Source organism: Clarias gariepinus, chromosome 17, assembly GCF_024256425.1.
Source record: "Clarias gariepinus isolate MV-2021 ecotype Netherlands chromosome 17, CGAR_prim_01v2, whole genome shotgun sequence".
NCBI classification, from domain to species: Eukaryota; Metazoa; Chordata; class Actinopteri; order Siluriformes; family Clariidae; genus Clarias; species Clarias gariepinus.
This window is the reverse complement of record NC_071116.1, coordinates 25,377,298-25,400,985: the sequence shown is the minus strand read 5'-3', so window position 1 is coordinate 25,400,985 and position 23,688 is coordinate 25,377,298. Positions and strand designations below refer to the sequence as shown.

At 38.1% G+C, this 23,688-nt stretch overlaps 1 protein-coding gene across 2 annotated transcripts in view; it reads right to left on the bottom strand.

Moving 5' to 3' along the window:
• Window positions 1–23,292, bottom strand: part of gfra2b (GDNF family receptor alpha 2b) — a 105,391-nt gene extending 82,099 nt beyond the window's left edge. For both annotated transcript variants that reach the window (XM_053515596.1, XM_053515597.1), the window contains exons 1-2: window positions 22,709–23,292; window positions 17,836–18,120 (exon numbers count right to left, since the gene is read on the bottom strand). In XM_053515596.1, coding sequence (XP_053371571.1) covers window positions 17,836–18,120; window positions 22,709–22,748 — 325 coding nt within the window. In that variant the 5' untranslated portion in view covers window positions 22,749–23,292. The remainder of the gene's footprint in view (window positions 1–17,835; window positions 18,121–22,708) is intronic.
• Between the last annotated feature and the right edge of the window lie 396 nt (window positions 23,293–23,688).

Genomic DNA, 23,688 nt, shown 5'->3' with positions numbered 1-23,688 from the left:
TGTTATTATCACCATTCGAGTGGGTTTTAGTGCTTTTTCTGTCCCCTCTACCTCCTCCAGACAGAAAGCAAACCAGTCAGCAGTAATTGGACGACAAGAAAGCGACGCAAGATTGAACAGGTTGGTGTGTTTTTGAAATTGCTTTCCACCGAAAAAAAAATCAATTACACAACACCAAAACACTGTGGCCGGCGGCAGAGAAGGCGGTTTTATATAAAAGGGTTTTTTGAACGGTTTATTATTTCTCGAGGAAACAAATGTAAAGTTTGTGCAAGTCTGATCGAACCTATGGCTTTCATCATGCGGAGAATATTTTCATCTGCAGGCTTATGATAGGAATTTGTTTCTAACATATACACTATACTGTAGAATACAGTGTAGATCAGAAGGAAGGTGCATGTAGGAAATTATGTCTAACAAGAACGAAAGGAATGAAAGGTCTGGAAAAGCAACCTGGGTTGCTTTATGAAACTGAGGGAGAGAGAATGTAACATGTTTTAGTGCCTGCATTTTATACTGTTTAAATTTTAATCTACTTTAATTCATTAAACTCGTTTTAGATATACTTAATTGAGAATAACAGTAAAGAGAATGAGTTTAATGAATTAAAGTAGATTAAAATTAAATTAAAACAGTATAAAATGCAGGCACTAAAACATCTTACACGCTAACTTCAATTAACTTTATTAACCCACTCACTAGACAGCAGCAGCAACTGACCATGGAGGTGCTTCCTTCGAGACTCGCTGGAAATCGCTATCCACCCTCTTCCACCTACATGAGCTCGCAGGAGCCCACCATTACGTAGTGATTGAAAGGAGACCCAGAGTAGACCATCCAACCCATCCAGAGGGTCAGACTATATATATGGTATGCCTGTGTTTGTAAGATTTTTGCAATCTCTACATGTCAGTCCTGTCCAGAATCCAGTCTTGGACTTATCTGTTTTGCTGTTTCCCACCCAAAATTATTAAGCATCTGTATAAGCATTAAGCCCAATATTGTGTAGGTTCCTCTTGTGCCACCAGGGCAGCTCGGGCCCCTCGGGACCTGCCTCCACAGGAATTCTGTTGGTGGGCTATACTGTTTGGCACCAGGATTTTTGAGTGTTTTAAGTTGCAAGGTGGAGCCCTCCACGGATCGGCCCTGTTAGTCCGGCACATCCATGGATGCTCGGTTTATATTGAGATCTGGGGAAACCGGAGGCCAGATCAACAACCTTGAGCTCTTTGCCTGCTAAGCCTCATACACACCAAGCTGGTAGTAATTTGGCTTTTCTGTGGGATCAGACCGGACACACTGGTCTTTGGTATCCACAGGCATAAATGAGCCTTTGGGAGCCTATGATCCTGTCACCAGTTTACTGGTATATAACTAATAATCAGATCAATCAATTCAACTGTTTTAGTGTTGTGACTGATCGGTGTATAAGCTGTGACGGCAACCAGCACAGGCAGCTTCGATTCTCAATGGTCGCTTTGGCTGTGCTTGTCATCCCTGTGGATCTATTTTATGTGCTTGCTCTGTCAAACATGCTGTGATTGATTGCTCAGATTTGTTGAAATCTTTTTTTGCCAATTTTACAGTCGTGGACGAAAGTTTTAAGAATGTCACAAATATTAATTTTCACAGTCTACTGCTTCAATGTTTTTTCAATCTTTTAGTCAGATGTTACTTTGGTATATTGAAGTATAATTACAAGCATTTAATGAGTGTCAAATGCTTTTATTGACAATTACATTAAGTTTTAGAAGGAGTCAATATTTTACCCTTCTTTTTTAAGACCTCTGCAATTCACACTGGAATTCACGCTGTCAATCTACCTTAACATCTTGACTGATGGCAGGCCTTTCTTGCATAAAGCAATGCTTGGAGTTTGTAAGAATGTGTGGGTTTTTTGTTTGTCTACCAGCTTTTTTGAGGATTGACAACAAGTTCTCAATGGGATTACGGTCTGGGCAGTTTCCTGGCAATGGAGCCAAAATTTTGATGTTTTGTTTCCCATGACTCTTGGTTCTCGCGTTTGCCTCATGGCAAGGTGCTTCATCATCCTGTAAAAGGCATTGTTTGTCACCAAACTGTTCTTGGATGGTTGGGAGAAGTTGCTCTCAGACTATTTCTGCACCATTCTTTATTAATGGCTGTGTTCTTGGGCAAAATTGTGAGTGAGCCCACTTCCTTGGCTGAGACGCAACCCCACAGATGAATGGTCTCAGAATGCTTCACTGCTAGACTGATAGTATCACTCACCTTTGCTTCTTCAGACAAGCTTTTTTTTTCCAGATGCCCCAAACAATTGAAAAGGGGATTCATCTGAGAAAATTACTTTACCCCAGTCCTCAGCTGTATAATCCCTGTACCTTTTGCAGAATATCAGTCTGTTCCTTTTCTTCTTTTTGGCCTCAAGTGGCTTTTTTTGCTGCCCATCTTGAAATGTATGAGGGTGATCGCTACCCCACTCCTGTGTCATGCCAACAGTAAAGCATCCTTAGACCATTTATATGTGGGGTTTTTGGCCTGGGTATACCCTGAAATCATCTCCTGGTGTTCTTGGTATTGTACGCTATTACAATACTAAAATGTACACTGTATATTCTATGAATAACAAAATATTTTACTATCATGGCTCTTGCCTATAAATCCCAGTCTTAAATGTGGAAATTTTCTCTCTTTTTTTTGGTTGGTTGGTTCAATTTCCACATCGAGTCTACAGTATGTGTGTGTACCGCTTGCATGTTTCCTCTGGGTAATCCAGTTTCCTCTCACAGTCCAAAGACTATGTTCCCAATTTCCTGTGGTATGTGAGTGAGAGTGTAAGTGTGTGTGATTGTGCCCTGCCATGGATTCGCACCCCGCGTTGTCTCGTGTTCCCTGAGATAGGCTCGAGCCCTCCACTGTACAGGTACAGGGAATGAGCAAGTGTTTGTAATGAACTCTATTTCTAGAATGCAGTTAGCAAAGTAATGAACAACAAAATTAAAAGAACAGAGGGGCAATGAGTCTTACCGAAGTTTATAAGAAACCCCTAAGAAGCAAGCTCTCTAGTCTGGATGTCCGTGTGGTTTTGTGTGACTGTTTTATAGCAAAACCGTAGATAATGACTTCTGTCCCAAAACCTATATGCTTGCTTAATTAAAACTTTGTAAGGGGCAGGGCCGTCTCCCTACAGAATAATATCTCCAACACAGACCCGTCCTGAAACAATTATTATTATTTTTTTTACATTTAAAAGTCTCTTTTGGTATCCGGGTGCGATATAATCCCCTAATTAACATGGACGGCTGAAAATGAGGATTTGCATAGGAACGTGCAGGCTTGCGGGCTGCACTGTGTCTCAGTAATTACATAATTGCCCTCAGTGCTCGCCCACATACATATAGGAGACGGTACAGGCAAAAGAACTTCACTCTGAAATAATACGACTCTTCCAGGCTGCTCCAGTCAGATAAACATGCTTTAAATGGTTCAGCTTTAAGCACGTACTCCCTGGAGAAAGTCTGCATCCTGTGATCCTCTCATTAATGCAAGGAAATGACAATACGCAAAGACGAACCAGCGCGTTTCTGCGAAATGCTGGACATTAGCGATTAATTAACGTTAGTAAAGAAAGCTATAGGTTAATAAATACTAAAACGCTTTAAAATCTACACGTTAAAACACTTTTTTAGCTCCCGGAGCTGTGTATGTATGTGTGTGTATGTGTGTGTGTGTGTGTGTATGTGTGTGTGTGTGCTAGTACTGTTAGCATGGTGGCTAATTGGTGTCAGAGGTGAAAACATAACGAGAGCACAGAGGCTAAATTATCCTTAAACTGTGTTACAGTTAGACAGGCAGTGTGAAAAATATCAACAGTGGTAAAGTAATACGCAGATTGCAGGGCTGCGTGGCATCGCTAACAACCTGTTGAGGGCGAAGGCTAATGCTAGCGCCTTTCTCTGCTCACTGCTGTGACGTTTTGACGATTCCATTAACGTGGATTAAAAGTTTGGATTTTTAAACTAACTATTTTGTAATCCGATGATTGAGAAGAGTGTTCCTGAGAGTGAGTTTTGGGTAAAAAAAAAAAAAAAACTAGAATGAAGAATTTGCTTGAAGAATCTCCTTCCACCCATTCGTCTTTCTCCTCTCATATCCCATTTCTTTCTTTGATATTTTTTTCAACCTCTTCTTCCTACCCTTCTCTTTCTCCCTGTTCCTCTGTCACAGTTTTTTGTCTCCCCTCCAGCTTTCCGCTGTCTCTGGGCTCTACTTTGCTTACAAAGACAGTTTACTCTCCCCGAGTGTTTCTCCTCTTCTCCAGCTCAGTTTCTATCTCTTGTCACCCTCTTTTTTTTTCCCATTTCTTTTTGATGGAGGAATTCACCCAGTCGGGTATGGACAGAGAAACTCGTCCAGCACTGAGTTTCTAAACTCATAGCCTCAGTAGGTGATTTCTCTCCCAGCATGCCTCTGTGTGTGTCAGGGATCACACTGAGATACTGCTGGTGCTGACAGAACTTTAAAGCACAGAGCGTGAGAGTGGAAGGGAGGAGGAAGAGGAGAGGATAAGAGAAATGAGCAAAGGAAAAGAAACTGACGAGATGGGGGAGCAAAGGGAAATGGAGTAGGAGCAAGACAAAAATGGAGCAAAGATGGAATGAAAAATGAGTAGAGGCATGGAAAAAGAGAGGGGGGGGGAGAAAGAAAGAAAGGAGCTCTAAGACTACGATGAAAGACTAAGAGAGTTGAAAGACGGAGCTGAAAGACTATGAAGATCGGCCTTGACCAGGACTAAAACCTAATCGATAGTGTACACAGTTGAATAACTTTCATTAATAAAATACCTTTTACTACTAAAATGAGAAGAAGAGATGACATTCCAAGAGAAGAGTGGAGAATCTGTCCACCAGAATCATCCCAAGACCTACAACCACAAGACCAATATTTTCTATGATCATGAGGGTCCCTTCGCAGTTTTTACTCTTAAGGCTCTACATTTAATAAACTTAAATTTTCATATGAATACGTTTTCGTATTTTATTTATTTCTTTAATTTCATTTTTATTTGCCTTTACTAGTAATGGGTTAATACTGTTGTAGGCCTACGCTTTAAGTAAAATAATGAATACATTCATTTCTAAACGAAAGAGGAATGCATCATTTCTCTTCAGCAAATAGAGAACTTAACTGTTGGCCATTTCTTTTTGTACCAAATATTTACTATACAAGGGCAGTTCAAGTTCCAGTGTGGAGGGTTCGAGTCCCGCCCTGGGTCTGTGTGCATGGAGTTTGCATTCTCACCCTATGCTTGTTGGGTTTCCTCCTGGTACTCCGGTTTCCTCCCACAGTCCAAATACATGCAGGTTGTTAGGTGGAGGTTCCAAATTGCCTATAGTGTGTGAGTGTCTGTAATTGTGTACTCTGTATGGCTTTTGAGATAGGCTCCAGGCGTCCTGTGACCCTGTAGGATACGCTATATGGAGACTGAGTAAGTCAGTTCTGAAAGTAAGAACACCCTTTATTTTTTTATATAATTCCCTGCTTCACTAATGCGCTTTGCGCTTATTCCTACTGTATGTTTCACTGGTGCTTGGATGCCATCAAGATAAAAAGTTTTATCAAGTTTTTATCAAGAAATCTGCCTGTTTCAGGTCTGAAACGCTGGCCTCCCAGGAACTCCCAAACATGTAGAAATGGCTATAAGCGATCGAGTTCAGGACTGTACAGGGTTGTGGCAATAACTTACAGTCAATGTGCAATTGGTGTAGGTGAATGACTGACTGTGTGTACAGTTGCCACAGACGGATGCGTCTCTTCTGCAAGCCAGCGACAAGATATTCATCAGCGTTCCAGAATCAGGCGTTCCACTCACTAAATGTTCATAGGAACAACTGCAGTGGACTCCGAGCCGCCTCTATTGGTAACGTCATTCAGTCTTTCTTTAATATGTTTGCACCATTCAAATGTTTTACTCTCATCACCCCCTTGCACTTGAAGTCTTCTGTAAATGTCAATCAGTTTTATCTCTTCATTCATGAGAGATCTGACCACAAGTCCCGGTTTGACTTGAACGCCCCTCTTATGTTATATATAAAATATGTGTGGAATTCTTTAACATACTGGAGGTGCAAATTATAGGAAAAACTTCCCTGCATGTTTCAATTGTTTTAAAGGAAATGACTTGTTTTACAGACATTAAATCACGTAATCAGACACGCATCAAAGTATTATTGCATCATCAAATATAAGAGCCAATCAAGTTCTTGTATGCAAATGTAGGCCAGTTTCCCAGATTCAGGGGCGGAGCATATAGGATTTAGGAGCCTTTGTGATTCTTGTGCAACATACAGCATTCTTATGTATTTTTGTGGAAGAACATTTATTACAAGCTTAAAGTGACTTAAAAACCTTCCCATATACTGCAAATTATATATATTACTATATAACACGTTATTGTTTTAAAATCTCTCTCTCTTTCATTATCATTTCTCTTTCTTCCTTATTCTTTTGCTCCCCCTTCTCTCTAATCTTTCTCCGCTCTCCCTTTCTCTCTCTCTCTCACATTCTCTCTCAATCCTTCTCTTTCATTCTGTCAAATATAGTATTTTTTTTCTCTCTCCGGCTCAGTCTCGGTCTCTTCCCAGCCATTTAATCTCCCTCAATCTCTTTCAGTCCATTTCCCCTCATACTTTCACTCTCTTTTTTCACTCATCCATTTTTTTTTTTCATATTCCTTTCTCTCTCTATTTTTTTCCCTCCTCAGACCCTGCACTCATACCGGCAGCAACGTGATACAGCCAGAAGAGCTGCAGCAACTGACAGCAACAAAGTGGCACGGCAGAACCACTGCGGATGACATGAAATGGGCGGGGCTACTCAATATTTATAAATGTGAGACGAGTTTATGTAACTTAATGAGATTAAAAAATCCGAAGAGTAACGGACAATGGGACTCTTTACGCTTGGTTGTCCCAGCTGTTGAACTGTGAAATGATCTCCCACCAGACATCATACCAATATGAAGGTTAAAATTAATATGCATTTTATTGTGTCGAATTTATTTGTTGTGGCAGTCTGGGAAAAGCCATTAGATCGCAGTCAGTGTGAAATGTCAAAAACGTTTTTTGTCCACGTCTTTCCCCCTCCCCTTTGCTTAAAATGCACTTTAAGTGTGTTAACTTTAATAACCCCTCTATTTATTTCACCAATACAGGAGGCGTGTTGTTTGCTTTTTAATCTCAGCTCTGTCAGAAACCTTGCTAGCAAAGAGTGACTTCCTCACACAATGATTGGCAGACTTTGATCACGTCGCTGGATAGGCATGTTGCATACCTAAACAATTCAGTTAGTAATCACAATGATGTTCTGTTTAAATCCCAATGACGCTCCTGCACTGGTGGCGAAATAAAAAAAAATCTTTAAATGCAGAATTGACTCGTTGTCTCATTGCTATGCATTGAAAAATAAAAATATAAATACAGTATACCCTATGGCTAAAACTTTGTGCTCACATGACCATTACACAACACATATGCTCTTCTTCAACATCCCACTCTATTTCCCACTTTGTTATTATAATACCATATAATTAACAAAGTTATACTGTATGTTGTTCATCTGAGGTTGCCTACTACTGAGAGCTACAATCAGATTCTTTTTATTATGTTTTTACACAAATAAAAATATAGAATTAAAAGAATTTCGAACAGGACTGCAGCTCTGATTTATACTGTTAAGTTTTATTGATGCAACGTCACTAGTGTTTAAATGATCATCCATCAAAGTCATTAAAATTTTTGTTCCTGAAGACATTTCTTTTATTTCCACTATCCATCACTATCCTGCCAGGTTTTAATAATATGTTAGAAAGTTTTTAACCCAATTAAAGGAATTGGAAAGGAACCCTAAAAAGAAACCCATCTGAAATGGTGATTTTTTTTTTGCCTCGGCTTCAGAAAATAAAAGTCCTGCCACATATATGTTCCATCCATTTACTAAACCAGCACAAAACAGGTGATTTCGCTAATCAGTTCGAGTCTATCTGGTTGAAGAGTTTAGATAATTAGAATCAGCTGGTTGAATTAATAGATGATATAAATATGTAGCAGGACTTTTACTTTCTAAATCCAGTGTTGGCACGTCCGACAGGGAGTATAATGAGGGAAAAAAAGACAGTTATTGCTTAGAACTTGAAATGGACATACTGGTAGGCAAAGTAGCACAATTTGGTCAATGTAAAGTGAAAAAAAAAAAAACCCTGTTAAGTGAATGCAGGGTCAGTCTTTTCGTCTGGCCTCTCTTCTGTCTGTCTCTTTCAGACAAACATTTCATTTCTTCTTTCATTTTGCCACTCTTTCTGTGCTCCTGTTTTTTTTTTTTTTTTTTTTACGGGGGGGGCAATTTGTGCATTTCTTTAGCAGCAGAAAACGCTAGCATGCCATCAGACAGACGGAATGGCTTGAAGATAACCTTGCTTTTGAGAGCATCCACACAAGCGTGTCTGCACATGAGCCTCCTAAAGTTTCAGATTGTGTGTTTTGTGTTCTCTTGGTCAATTTGATTGAGTTCTGAGGTGCTGTAATCATCGCTGTTCGGTCCACTCGAGAGCCCTGTATTTTTCACAAGCCTTTTGCTTTTCAGCTCAACAGAATGGTGGAATCGAGAACAAAAGAGTCGCTGGGAAAACATCTTAATGACGGCCTGTGCTGATGCCGCCGCAGCCTAAAATAGGAGTCCAACCGTTTGGTGGATTGAAAAGAAAAGAAAAAAGCAATAGCACAAAAGCCACTGTGTGCCCAGAAATGCAGAGAAAGCCAGATGCTGCTGAAATAAGCAGGAGGTTATTAGAGTGTACATGGAAGACCTTTAAGTGAACATCCCACAGGGTATCTGCTAATAAACCTCACTTCATAGCAAAAAAAATAAGCAGAAATCAGCTCCATCTTCTACAATCATGCGTATTAGGCATTAGGAATGTCACAGAACTTTCATAGCTGAGCTTGACTACTGTACGTATTTGTGAAATATTTTTTTACCCTATGATACCACCATCATCTTTAGCTATATTCGATGTTGTCCTTTCCAGAGTCCATGGAGAAAACTACTTCAAACTTTACAGAGTAACCAATCAGACCACAGATTTCTGCAAAATGCCAGTGGAACTAGAAGGGATTGAAATCAGCAGGAACCATCCAATACCATATCATCACAATACCCAGTTGCAGATTTGTTTTATATTGCTATCTTGACCTGAACTGATTTAGTTATTTTAAGACCTTGAACCTTAAAGGGTTATATCTTAGCTTTATCCACTCGCTTCACAACTGATTTAAACTTGAGTAATTAAATATAGCCCATACCTTATAACACTGCACACAGAGACGGGAATCGAGCCTGGCCAGGAATCAAACCCAGACCCTGGAGGTGCAAGGCGACAGTGCTAACCACCACACCACCATGCCGCCTCCTTTATAACACTGGTTTTCCCAATTAAAACAGAAGGGCAATATTTAAACAACATAATGTACCTTAAAATACAAAAATGAATATTTCATTTTAAAATAAAATGAAAAGCGAATCTTTACCTGAGCAGCATGTATCTCTATTATGTCATCCGCCATAACTATTATTTCTATAAAAATAACTGTACCAAACTTAGCAAATAGTTCACACCTACCATACGGGATGCCAATGTGTGAATAGTTTAGTTTGTGCCATATAACCGAAGTTGCAGTTGCATTTCGAGACTAATTTAAGACGGGTGTACACACAGATGTTTGGAAAAAAAGACTTAGCAACATACAAAACTTTTGATAATATAGAACCATAAAAATGCATTTTTGTTCAACCACTCAAAGGCTTGTGTTTTCAGAACAGAATTGGTTCTATCTGCAACAGTACTGTGCACAAGTCTTTGGCACCATATTATATGCTGTACCAATTTTGTTATACTGTATATGTTTATTATGTCTGCATAATTATGTACAAAATCATTCAGTATTTCCTTATATAACTTAAAAAATTTTAAATAACTTACATTAAAAGAGAATATATGCATGACTCTGACAGGGAGTATAATGAATATAATAAGATAAATATATATATATATATATATATTGAGTATAATGAGGAAAAAATATATAGTACAAGACAGACCAGTTTTTAGATGGGAACAAAAAACCTAATGTACGCTCCTGAGATTTGCATAAAAATAGAAAGGAGCGAGTGTGACAAAGTTACCAGAAGAACTCATATTCTCCAGCAAGCTCAGTAAAACCTAACAGCTGTCTTACTTATAGTTCTGTGTAAAAGTCTTGGGCACATACAAAAATTATGGCAAAAGCAAAAAGATGCTTTTGAAAACATTTCTCCATAAAAGAAACTTCTATAAAGAGTAATAAAATAAACAGTAAGTATTTGGGGTGAAAACTCATTGCTTAAAATTAGAAGTTTTAGACAGTGTGCAGTTTTATAAGAGAACATCTGTTAGGTTTTACTGAGCTTGCTGGAGAATGAGTTCTTCTGGTAACTTTCTGATGTTATTTATTTTGTAAATTTATGTTATATCTGGAAATACTGAATGATTTTGTATATAATTATGCAGACATGAAAAACATATAACAAAATTGGAACAGTATATAATATGGTGCTCTCTCTCTCTCTCATATATATACAGTATGTATATATATATATTTATGGAGTCAGTGTTGCGGTAAATAACTCATCACACAAAAGAATCCTGTATCAATAGGGGAATAGGTGAACCAATTTCCCACCGTCTCTAATAAACAGTCACACCACAGGTTCTACCTCAATGCATCTTCCGTTAATCAGATTGCACTTCTTCCCAAAATGTAACCAATCAGATTAAAGTTCATGCGCAAAACATGATGTTTCAATAGATTCCATGAGGTTGCAAGATCAGCAATCAAAAGCAACACATTTTAATCCACACAGCCATTGGATAGTCGGCTTCATCATTGGCTCACTTAAAGTATCCAAGTTGTGCCTATGCCTACTGCCTTATCTGTATACACACATGCCATGATGAAAGGGAGCTCTGTATTTATATGTGTGTGTGTGTGTGTGTGTGTGTGTGCGCACGTTCATGTGCGTGCGTATGCCTTTTACCTTTGCAGGCCTGCCGCTCAACGATATTGAAATGGCAGTGCTGGGAGTGTAACTCACCGATTACTTGCGTCAATACGACTCATTTGTAGCGGCGCTGCTGAAGCAGATGGGTTTATAATCTATAATTCACGCTGATCTTAATGCCCGAACTCCTATAGCGATTCACCATCACTGTGAGGGAAAGACGCCAACACGTTCCCAAGAGCTTCCGCACAATAAAAAGCTGTGCAAATGAAAGCCAGGTAGAGTACATCTTCCTTATCCTGCACTGCATAATCAAACACGCTCAGTGTACACAGTACAGTCCAAATAATTCAGCTGCACTCTAATGCAAACGCTCGGGGTGTTTTACAAGCAGTGTGTCACAACATGCGTTGTGGTTTGTTCTTGTCTTCTCATATATATCATCCGCAGATTCAGTCTCAGGGTACGCAGCGCTGCTCTTAATAACAGTGTGGGAATTTGTTCCAAAATACACCTCGATGCACACAAGGGTTAGGGTGAGGTGGGGTAATGCAATACTCTATGTTTCTGGATCTCTATATCTTAAGTACTTCAAGTATCTACTGTATGTAATTATCTGTATTCAGGTTCTTCGATAGCTCCTTAAAGAGTTAATGGCCATTGGCCCATCTCCATTGACCTTATCTATTGAGACTATGAGTACAGTCGAGTATATCAAACTGAGCTTTCTCTCTCTCTCTCTCTCTCTCTCTCTCTTAAGCGATACAGTGCTCCTGAGTTGCCAGCGATCCAGACTACCTCTGCCCTCCGGACCTCTCTGATTCATCCTAATGCCCTGCTTCTGGTTGGAATTCTCGTCACATGGAGATCTCTGACTCGCTGCTGAGGATGGCCTCGTGTGGTCTGTTCGGGATACGTGTGGTAACCTAAGACGGGTCCACTTGATCATGAATATGATCTGGGACTTAGCTGATGCAGGCACTTTTTCTCTGATTACTTGTGACTGCAGTTGCTCAATAGGGTCAAAACTGAAATTCCCACAAACAGTTTTGTACCTGAGGCACCAATAGCGAAAGAAGACTCCATATAAACTGAAATACCTCTCTTGTTATACTGAACTTCCAGCCTCCTAACACACAGTATGACCGCAAATCAATCCCTGCTATCTAATATCCCAAATAAGGAAGCGTTTTCTGTTGAGTACAGTTCCTAAGAAGTTTTGCTCATCAGGGATAATTATAATTTATACTTATTTCCTCACACTTAACTATATATATATATATATTGGTTTCTACTGGGTTAAGGTCAGGACCAAACTCACACATCCATGTTTTTATGGACCTTTCTTTGTTCACTGGTGCAACGTCATGTTGGAACAGTAAGGGGCCGACCGCAAACTGTTCCCACAAAGTTGGGAGCACAAAATGGTCCAAAATGACTTGGTATATTTCTTTTCTTCGAAAGTAAGGGGCTGAGCCCAACTCCTAAAAAACAATCCTACACTACTTCTAACATGACTGCGGACCAGTGCACAAAGCAAGGTCCATAAAGACATGGATCAGCGAGTTTGATGTGGAAGGACTCGGCTTGCCTCAGCCGATTGAAAACCTTTGGGATGAATTACTGTAGAGCGGAGACTGCGAGCCGGGTCTTCTCGTCCAGCACCAGGGTCTGATCTCACAAAGTCTGAAAGTTGGCCATAAACAAACCTTTAAACTTAGTGGAAAGCCTTACCAAAAGAGTTGAATATATGTATAGCTGTTATATGGAGATGTTACATGAACATGAACCTTTATATAAAGAAAATAAAAGCAGACATATTAAAACCCTTGAAGGTTTGCCTACTTAAAGTGAACTTAATGCACTTTGGCCAATGTTAAGTAAAACCATTTCCATGCATGCCATATGAATGCAGGGTCACTAGTCCCTTGGCCTCCCCTGTTTCTGTCTCTTTAAGTCACAACATCCACTTTATTTCTTCTTTCCATTTTGTATCCACTGCTTCTTTTTAAGGACTTTCTTGAACAACAGAAAACCCCACTATAGATACCTAGATATCTAGTCTTCATTCACAGCCAATAACCTTCATGAGTTCTGTCATGCGACCTTCCTATTGAAATCACGTCACTGTAAACAAATACGGATTGCGTAGTCACAGCTCTGTGTATCACGTTATCTATGTCTTTTTGTACCGAACCACAGGTCTCGTCTGGTTTTCAACAAACCGAGCATACTGGTAAGTTGAGATGATGCTGCTTCAGTGTCCTTGCTCCTGAACATCTGAACGGTCGATAAAACATCCGAACACACGCATCCTGTCTCAGTGGCCCCTCATCCTCTTTCTTTCCATAAACATCCCAAAACCTTCCGTTGCAAAGCCATCAAACATGGGACACATACTGTAGAAACTCCACACACACACACACACACACACACACCAGAAGCAAGATTTTAACCCTAGGAGTGTGATGAGACGATGTCATTCTTTAATAGTTAAATTGTTTAAGCTGGAAAACGAACTCTGATGTATGGAACGTGCTGTTAATAATCAAAAAAAGTCAGGTTAAATAATAAAAAATAACTCATGGTCTTGATCACTTCCTGTTGTTAAATTGAGTTGAGTTAGCTTGGCCACTGAGCTTGTTTCCATCACACTAATGAGGCTTTACATATTGCACAACAGCAAGTATGTGGCAAACTCTCCTATAAAACCTTGAGCTGCGCTAGTCCTAGACATTGTTTTACAAGACACCACAAAAATAAAGACGACTGAAGCACCACAGTATTAAAACAGTACACTTTTCCATTTTGGATCTCACATTAAAACCAGAATAGTAGCGCCTCTACTCACTCTTTGTACAGCTTCTAAATAACTCAGCAGCTCTCTAAAAGTACTTAGTGCTCTTAGGGAAAGGCCTTTCAGCTGTCTGTTAGCATTCACAAGCCTAAAACAGTAGAACACATTACACAGCTGGCGTTACTGTACTTTACAAACAGAATCTCAGAGTCATGTGCCTACATCAGCAGAAATAGCTAAATACCACTGCAGATAAAGCAGTGCCCTGTAAATGAAAAACCCTGACTTGGCGTTAGAGCTTTGAATCTTGACTCTAAACTGTCGATTCAATTTCATTTGGTTTTTGGATATTGGGACTTTTCAATCTGATCCTATTAAACAGCATTTATATTCAATGCCTAGTTTGGTTAATGCAGCTGTGTTTTGTAAAGCTTTAAGTATTAAACACCATAAAAAAAAAATATGTACTAAACATACATACTGAATTGTTGTTTAAATGCTGGATCTCATATGAAGCGATTGTCTTTGTCTTTTTCCCTGCTGATCTTCTGCTCCACACTCCAGTCCAGTAGGTTCCAGTATTGTCCTAATTACTCACTCAATACTCAAAAATATGGGTGTTTGTGGAGGATTGAACTGGTATTTTCTGCTAAGACGGGGGTATGTTTTTCAAGAAATGCATAAATTTTAGAGCAGTTAAGATATTTGACAAAATATTTAAAGAGTGTGAATCAAAAACTGGCTTAGTGCTTAGCCCCGTCGCCTTGTGCTTCCAGGATCTGGGTTCGATTCCCGCATCGGGTCTGTGTGCATGTTGAGTTTGCATGTTCTCCCTGTGCAATCCAAAGACATTCAGGCTTGCCTAATTGGCTGTCCCAAATTGCTCATAGTGTGTGTGTTTGAGTGCCCTGCAATAGATTTCCTCCAAAACCAGGGTCTACCCAACCTTGTGCCCCAAGTCTCCTGAGATAGGCTTTGTTTTATTACCCTGATTTGGCAAAGATCTGATTTTTTTAGGGCTGCCTGAATGCAATTTGCTGTGTTTTAGATCGGATCTGAGTCACTTTTGTATGTGGTTCTAGATCAGATAATTATCCGATACACGGACATGCTACCTGAATGAGAATGACTAGATCGGAATACGTGTTTTAATTCGAGGATTTGACAGCACTGATAGCATTTTTCCTTCTGAACCCTAATAAATTCAGCCGAATAACTGCTTGCCATATTTTTTTCTGAAACATGCATTCATTGTTTAAACTGAACGAGCGGTCGCACATGCTGTGTTTTAGCCCTGATGTCGTGAGCAAAGACGTATCGATGTGCTCGTGCGTGCTGTTTCAGATGACAAACGCGTCCACATTGGAGTCAGTCGCAATAATGAATGTGGATCGTCATGGCACGTAAATCTGATCTGATCACAAAATCGGAATGGAGACAATGTGGTTTGTAATGTGAACGCAGCCTTTAATCGCACAGCTGTACGAGGCCTGTTCAAATATCACTCCTTTATATCACAATAATTACCTAATCTCTTGATACTGTACTTAAAATAGAAGGGTCTTCCACAGCATTTAGATAAAATAGGTTCTTGACAGGTATTGTATTCAAGGCAACACCCATACCTTGTGAACTCAATGCACATTTGCTATGTATATTCACTAGTGCCCACCTGGTCATCAGTCAACATGATGATGGATCCTAAAATAATCGCAAATTTTAACATCAGTCCTGTGTCATGCCAACAGTAAAGCCTCCTGAGATCACTCAAGTGTAAGGTTGCTTCTTAGCCAAGGGAGTGGGATCACTCACAATTTTGTCTAAGAACACAGCCATGAATAAAGAAGGGAACAAAATTATCCTCCGATAGCAACCACAATCAATCCAATAACAGCTTGATAATGCCTGTGTGTGTGGCCCAGAAGGTGATTGACAGCATACCAGGACGAATTGCAGAAGTCTTGAAAAAGAAGGCTCAACACTGCAAATATTGACCCTTTGCATACTGTAATTATGCAATTATGTAATTATGAAATTACTTATTGTAGTTGTCACTAAAAGGCTTCGACACTTATGAAATGCTTTTAATTATACTTTTGTATACCATAGTAACATCTGACACGAAGATCTAAAAACACTGAAGCAGGAGACTATAATATATAAATAAATATTTGTGTTATTTTTAAAACTTTTGGTCATGGCTGAAGGGCACAAATTTACTGTTAGCTTATTAATGTAGATAGACTGGCTAGCAGGTCACTAGCTAGATACGCTACCTACATAATGTTTTCCAGTTAATTTTAACCAGAGATCAATACTGTATATCAAAATCTTCCATATGACCTGCAATCAGCCTCACAGACAATGCACCCAGGTTTGTAAACGTATTGTATTTTTCGAGCAATAAAGCCAATTGTTTTGTCTTCCATGTTTGTCTTTTATGAAAACTTTTAAGATTTGGTGAAAAAAAAAAAAAAGTATTACCGATATCTCTCATAGATCCCTCCTTCATGAGGTGGTTGCCATGACGACAAGCATCATGTGCTCATGTCCGCATTTGTTTCTATTTTGGTCCTTTCTCCACCCCACCTCTAGTCATTAGCATAGTACCTGATTGTGCACACCTGTTTTGGATTAGTTCAGGATTAGTTTCTCCACTCACACCCTGCCGTGCCTGTGAAACGCTGCAAAACATGAACAGGTGGTGCTTGTCGCCATGGGAACTGAGATGCAACTGGAGAATTGTGTGACAATTGCAAGGATTTGTGCAGTTCTTTACTCAAACTTGTCCAAAATAAGGGAACCTGAAAGTAAACAAGCAGGACAAATTTGTCACCCTACGGCCAAAAACTTCCTGAATAAAACGCAGATTTTATTTACATGTTTTCGGTTAGCTGTCTAGAACGTCTGGAATATCACGGAATAGCATGTCTGGAATATACGTGTATAGATATTATTAGCATATACTGCTGCACAATTAATTGCGTAGAGGTTAAAATCACAAAAATGTTGATTAGAATTATCTAATCGCAAAAAGGTGCGATTTATTACAGGTAACGTATGCGTAGTCAGTAATTCCAGTGGAGTTTTGCCTGAAGTATGCTGAACGTGACCTATGGACTCAGTGCTAAAACTGGCCTCAATTATATGTGTGTGTTGTTTTAAACTTGGGTGAATTTAGTGAATTTGAAGGCTAGTTTTATATTATATATTAATTTGTAAAATAAAAATTATGCAAATTATTATAAGCCATGTACAATCATCATGCTGTCAACGAGACAAGAAAACCACAGATGCTGTCACATACACTATATGGACAACAGTATTTGGCCCAACCTGTTAATTATTGAAATCAGGTGGTTTAATTAATTCCCTTATCCCCATTTGAAGGTCAATCTTAATCCTTCAGCATACCAAGACATCTTGGACAATGCTATGTTTCCAGATTTGTGGCAACAGTTTTGGGAAGGCCCTTTTCTATTCCAACATGACTGAGATGGTTTGATGAGTTTGGTGTGGAAGAACTTGACCGGCCTGAACACCGAGCCCTGACCTCAACCCCATCGAGCACCTTGAACTGAACTGCATGAACTGGATTAACTGGAACTGAGAACCCTCTCGTTCAACATCAGTGCCTGAGCTCATAAATGCTCTACAGAATAAATGGACACGAATACCTACAGAAACAGCCTTCCAAGAAGAGTGGAAGCTGTTATAGCTGCAAAAGGGGGACCGACTCCATGTTGAAGTATATGTATTTGGATACAAAAGCATTGCAGGTTTGGCCAAATACCTCTGTATTACTTTTCCAGAAATAATAATAATAACACATGAAATATAAGTTGCCTTCATGCAACTACTTTTACTGCCATTATTTGCTTGCATACTAAATTGTACTTCTAATAGTTAAATATTGTAGTCAAAATAATCTAAATGTAGGACATGACAGAAAGGTTGACGTTTACCTTCGTTGAGGCTCATGTGGATGGTCCAGTAGCTCTGCAGGCACTGCAGCTCCTTCTTCATGCCCCTCTTGCAGTGGCAGTGGTGCAGCGGGCTGTCCTGCAGGACTTCCAGGGCCACCTGACACTCCTTATTCTCCAGCATGGCACTGCGGTCCCGGCCAACTAGGCACTGGCGCATGATACGGAAACGTGAGCTGCACTGCGCGTTCTGGTTACACATCTCGCTCGCACGTAAACAGTCCATGGGCCCCGTCCAATCCACATTCTCAAAAGCAGCCACCTCGTCTGTAGTGGGGAGGAGGGACAAGACATTCGGTCATTCACTACCGCCACACAAACCTTTTTTTTTTTTTTGCATTATATCCTAACAGGAAACACACTGTACTTTGTATTGTAGACTTGACTCAAGCTGTGAAACTCAAACAATAAATGTAAATGACAAAGGAAATACACTGTAACAGCCAAATGCAAAAATGTTCCTGGTGTCCTAGACATTAAGTTTCCTAAAACATTATTTTACTTTTGGACAGAAAGTTTAACTTTAATAGTTTTTCTTGATTTATTGAAAAAAAGTAAAATTGAATGCTCCCATTAGTTCAGTTCAGGCTAATAAACTCATTATATCACTGATGGTTTATCTCTGCATGCCTTCCTCTTTCTAAGACTTTAATTCTTTACCCCGTTTTTTTTTTTTTTTTTTTTTGCTGTTCCCAGGATGTGTTTCCTCGCCTCACTCATTAGCAGTCTGGAGACTGATTTCTGCTAAGCTGTTTTGTGACGATGACTCTTGTTAAAAGCGCTATATAAACTAATTGAAAAATGAAATATAGCTAGTTTCACATTTTGTTAATGACTGCAATTTGTGCAGAAGTAGATTTAAAGTGTGTCCCGGGATTGTGACCGTGATTTGCTCGTCTTTTCAGCTCTGCGGACGTTTATCTACATGACTAAATCCCTGTTGCTGAAAGAACAAGCTTTACTGAGGGGGTTTATTCAGCATCGTCAGAGTCTGTCCTACATTATTCCGTACAAATATTGAAGAACTAACTGACATTAGAGAATTTGGTGTGTATGGGGAAGAACTGGGTAATAACGGAATTACTCAGATCATATTTCCATGACAATTTGCTCCAAATCGACTTACATCTGAGACCAGACATAGCTGAGTAGTTGAATATTAAGGGTCTTGCACAAGAGGCAGCATGGTAGTGCTTGAATTCTGATCAGTTAACCATTCAGGTGCCACTCACTAAATACCTTACATTTTACATTAATAGCATTTGACAGATGTATTTATTCAGAGTGACTTAGATTTATCTCCCTATACCTAAGGGCCTTGCTCAAGGGCACAACAGTGGCATCTTGGTGGTTTGAAACTGGGTCTTTCTGATCAGTAGTCCAAAACATTATGCATTAAACTAACCCAGATTGTACTCATCTGGCTGATTCTCTTATCCAAAGCGACTTACAGCTGAGGAAGTGACAGGAGAAGGGTCTTGCTTAATGGCCCAACAACGTTTCAATTCATGACTCGATACTTTAAAACCACTGAGCCGCCACTGGCCTGTTCCTACTGGACTGTGCTTACGTTGACAATAAGTTTAAAATGACCATACAACAATCATGATTAAATGTTTAACTTTAACAAAGTAACTAAAAAAAAAAGCCACCGGGTTTTAATTATTTTAATCTCCTTTTATCTCAGCCTTTTTTTGTGATTTTGAGGCGTCTGAAGTTTGGGAACAGCTGTAATTGATTTCTCACGTGAACATTAAGTATTTCTGTAATAAAGAATTATGAGATATTTCACAGTAAATAAAATTCATAACAAATATTCGCCGGTTAATAGAACCAGTGTTTAATTAACAGTTTTAGCTTGGTTTTTTAATCCCTGGTGGGTTGCACCTTGACTAAAAATGTGTCAAATGTCACAAATATATTTTAAGCAAGAGTTAGCAAGATTAACTGATGTGGAACAAAACTACAAAGTTTACTTATGAATAATAATAATAATAATAATAATAATAATAATAATAAATATGAGGGCTGGCAAAAAATATGATTGTAAATAAATACAGCCAGAAATCAATATCAATATCAACCATTAACAATTTGTCAGGAAATAAACAGTCTAATGAATGAATAGCCTGCTATCCAAATACTGGTGTTGGCTAACTTATTTGTATTTCTGAATAGTTTAAGAACATCACAGAGAAAATATTAAATAAAGAAGATGCCATGAATTATGACAGGTACAACAGATAATAAAGCAAAATAGTAGTTAACAAATGGCAATTGATTTTTTTAAAAATAAATCATAGTTTTGTCTTTACTGAAAGGTTTTGTGTAGGTTTTGCTGCCAAGCCAAGATTTTGCTACCTTAATTAGCAGTTGACTGCATGCTAGCTACAATGCTTTCATTTTCATAATGGTTTGGTCACCGATTTAATATTGGCAGCTAAAATGTTTAGATTGCCTTGTGTTTAGGCATTATTAAGTTAACCTATAGTCAATAGTGATGGGAGTCGATAATTAATCGAAAGTTTGAGTAAACAAATCAATGATCAATTAGTAATCAGTTTAACTTCACAGTACAATACAGCTTCTTTGATAATTAGTTTTTTTAGATGAAGTACAGTACATACTTTTATAAGTACATTACCTTTATCATTAGGTCTCGGTCACTATAATTTTCCTGCTTTGCATGACAACCGTGACGTTACATCACCCGGCACGCGAGAACAATATACTGTAAGTAACCGGGGACAAACACAATCACACAACCTTGTCCCATGCAAATATGCTTCCAAATATATATATATATATATATTTATAATCAATTACTTAAAATACACAGAACTTCAACTGATTTAACTGATTTCCACTGCAATTTATTATCATTCTATCAAAACTATACAGAACACAATAACTAGAATGCTAGGTGCAATCTATTTTTTAACAGCCAGGGGGCCTGGAGCCTGTCCCACGAGGCGGGGTACACCCTGAACGGGGTGTTATCGCAATGCATACACATACACACAATCATTCACACACTACGAGGAATTTAAAAACGCCAATTAACCTAATCTGCATGGCTTTGAACTGCGGGAGGAAACCCACCAAGCATGGGGAGAACATGCAAACTCCTCGTAACAACAGATGCTAGTTTAATCATTAGGAAGACTCCTTGCGAGGCAATGTTTAGCAAGAGAGCAGTCATAGACTGACTTGTCAGCAAATGCATGTACTTTAAATTCCAATTTTAATTCCATCTCATATTTTAGATATTTAAAAATTAGTATTGCATATTTCGATTTTTTTATATCTAAAATACTAAATGTCATTTTTTACATAATGCTCTAGAATAATCCCAACAATCTTCTTGCGACATGCTAATGACCAGAAGTGACATTAAGGCTAGTTTGTAATTAGCATACCAACTAACAATCTTAACTAGCAACTGCATTTGCGCCACCCTTCTAAATAGTCAAAATGTACATTAATTAATAAAACCATTTAATTAATTAACCTATTACTTATTAATGTGATCACCATTTAAGGTTAAAAAGTTATGTTGGATAAAACATAAAACTTGTAGCAAAAAAATCTAAATAAAATAAACATCTAGCTAATGGCTAATATTCACTGTGATAGTGACAGATTAATTGTTATTGGTTGTCACTGACTGTTAAATGAACATTAGCATACCAGTACTTCATTAACTTCCTTAAATAATATGTAATTTATATTATTTAATTTTAACATGTCAGCTTTTACACATAATGGTTCTAATTTAATTGTCTACTTTGAGCTCTGTAACTAGATTTGTTCTCCTTTTGAATAAGGTTGACATTAAGTCATTTAGGCTAATTAGCATAATGATTAATATTAGTTTCGGAAGACCTGCTAATTTCTCAATAATGGCATTTGCAGATAGTGTGTCTGTGTGTGCTAATAAATTCCCGGAAAACATTTGAGGTACATCATGTGTACCTTTATCTTTCCGTAATTTTTTATATTGGATTTTTTTTTTTTTGAGAAAAAAACAACAATCGAAATGAAACCAAAAAACAATGATTAATGAAATTACGTAATAAGACATTTAAATATAAATATTAAAATAAATGTAGTATCCCTAAAACTAGCATATATATATATATATATATATATATATATATATATATATATATATATAGCTATCTTATAGAGACGATCTGATACGATATCATCATAATACCTGGGTGCCGATTCATTAGGTATCTTGATCTTAAATATTATATAATTATAAATCCTGTATCTTGATCTTAAATACAGTATAAAAAATTTCAGATTTTGTAACAATTCCAAACAAATGTAGCAAATAATTCCTCCTTCCACACCAATGTGTGCCAATGGGTGACTCGATTGGAACACACCACCTGCAGGATTATGAAGAAACTGCGACTTTTTATCACTTCAAATGCGAACACATAAAAGTTAAAAAAAAAAAAAAATTTAATTATATATATATATATGAAAGAGAGAGAGAGAGAGAGAGAGTCAGCCAAAATAATTTTATAAACGTGTTAGGAAAAGAAAAATAGTATGTATAATATTTTAATATAATATTACTAATATTTTTACATAATTTAAAAATATTTTCGTATTTTCGTAAAACTATTTTAAATACAGTGTATATAAAACGTATTAAATTATTAATACACATTTTTCTTTTCCTGAAGTGTGTATGCATTTATTTATAGAGAGAGAGAGAGAGAGAGAGAGATGCGACTTTTCTCCCAGCATTATCAGTAATGTCAAAAAGTTGCATTTTTCGTTATTTGTTGTGTGAAATCTGGTTTAACAGGAAGTTTAGTCTTTTGCTTTAACTTACCCGCTAAAACAAGGAGTGCCAGAATATTTAATAAAATCATGATAAATCCGAATGAAGGTGCGGTGATCCCGGGGTTTTAAAAGAAATTAGACATTTCCATCTCTAATCGCCTTTTATTTAAATTTTTTTCACATCCAAATTCCTGTAGTTCCACTTGACATCCAGTGAAAATCGCACTGTTTAAATGAAGAAAAAGATAGTTATGGATATTTTATTTCTGAGAAGATGACGAAGTCCAGCTCCCTGGGTGAAGAAGATCCGCTGCTGCTTTCCCGTCCATACGGACACAAAACCTCTGCTTTTCCCGTTTAAACTTTTCTTTGTTCCATTTTTATTCCCAAAACGTCTGGTCACAACTTCTGAGACTAATTCAGACTAATGCCTCATTCCAGCGCATCTGCACAACATCTGTAACAACCATCACAATCATAAGCAATAACTCTAATAAAAAAGCTCAATGTGGACACTAAGGTCATGCAAAGTGTGCAATAAATAATGAACTATAAGCCTGTTCTTCCAGGCAGCGTGATGATACCGTGATGTGTCCTCTCTCTCTCTCTCTCTCTCTCTTTGCCTCCTCTGTCGGTTTTGCTCTTTTTGCGCTTGAACCGAAGTGGCGCGAGTCGGAGTCGCTCCGTTTTTTCGTTGCGCTGTGGAAAGCCAAAGGTTCCACAAACGCTACAAAAACGTGCTTGATCACATCATTCACTTCTTCATCTCAAGTAAGTACTTCATCCATGATCATAATGCTGGAATAAGTGCATTAGTGTAGCAAGTCATTATAGAGAGAAATATATGAAGCTTTTACTCTTATAACTGTGTTCTGTTCTTCTGGACAATCAAAAGTCCCAGTTGTAGGTTAAAGTGTATAGTTTAAATGTGATGAATGACTTTAATATCATTGTAAACTACTTCAATTATAAAATCTTATGAGGAGGTTATATTAGTTATATGTAACTATAACTAAATGGATAAATCTA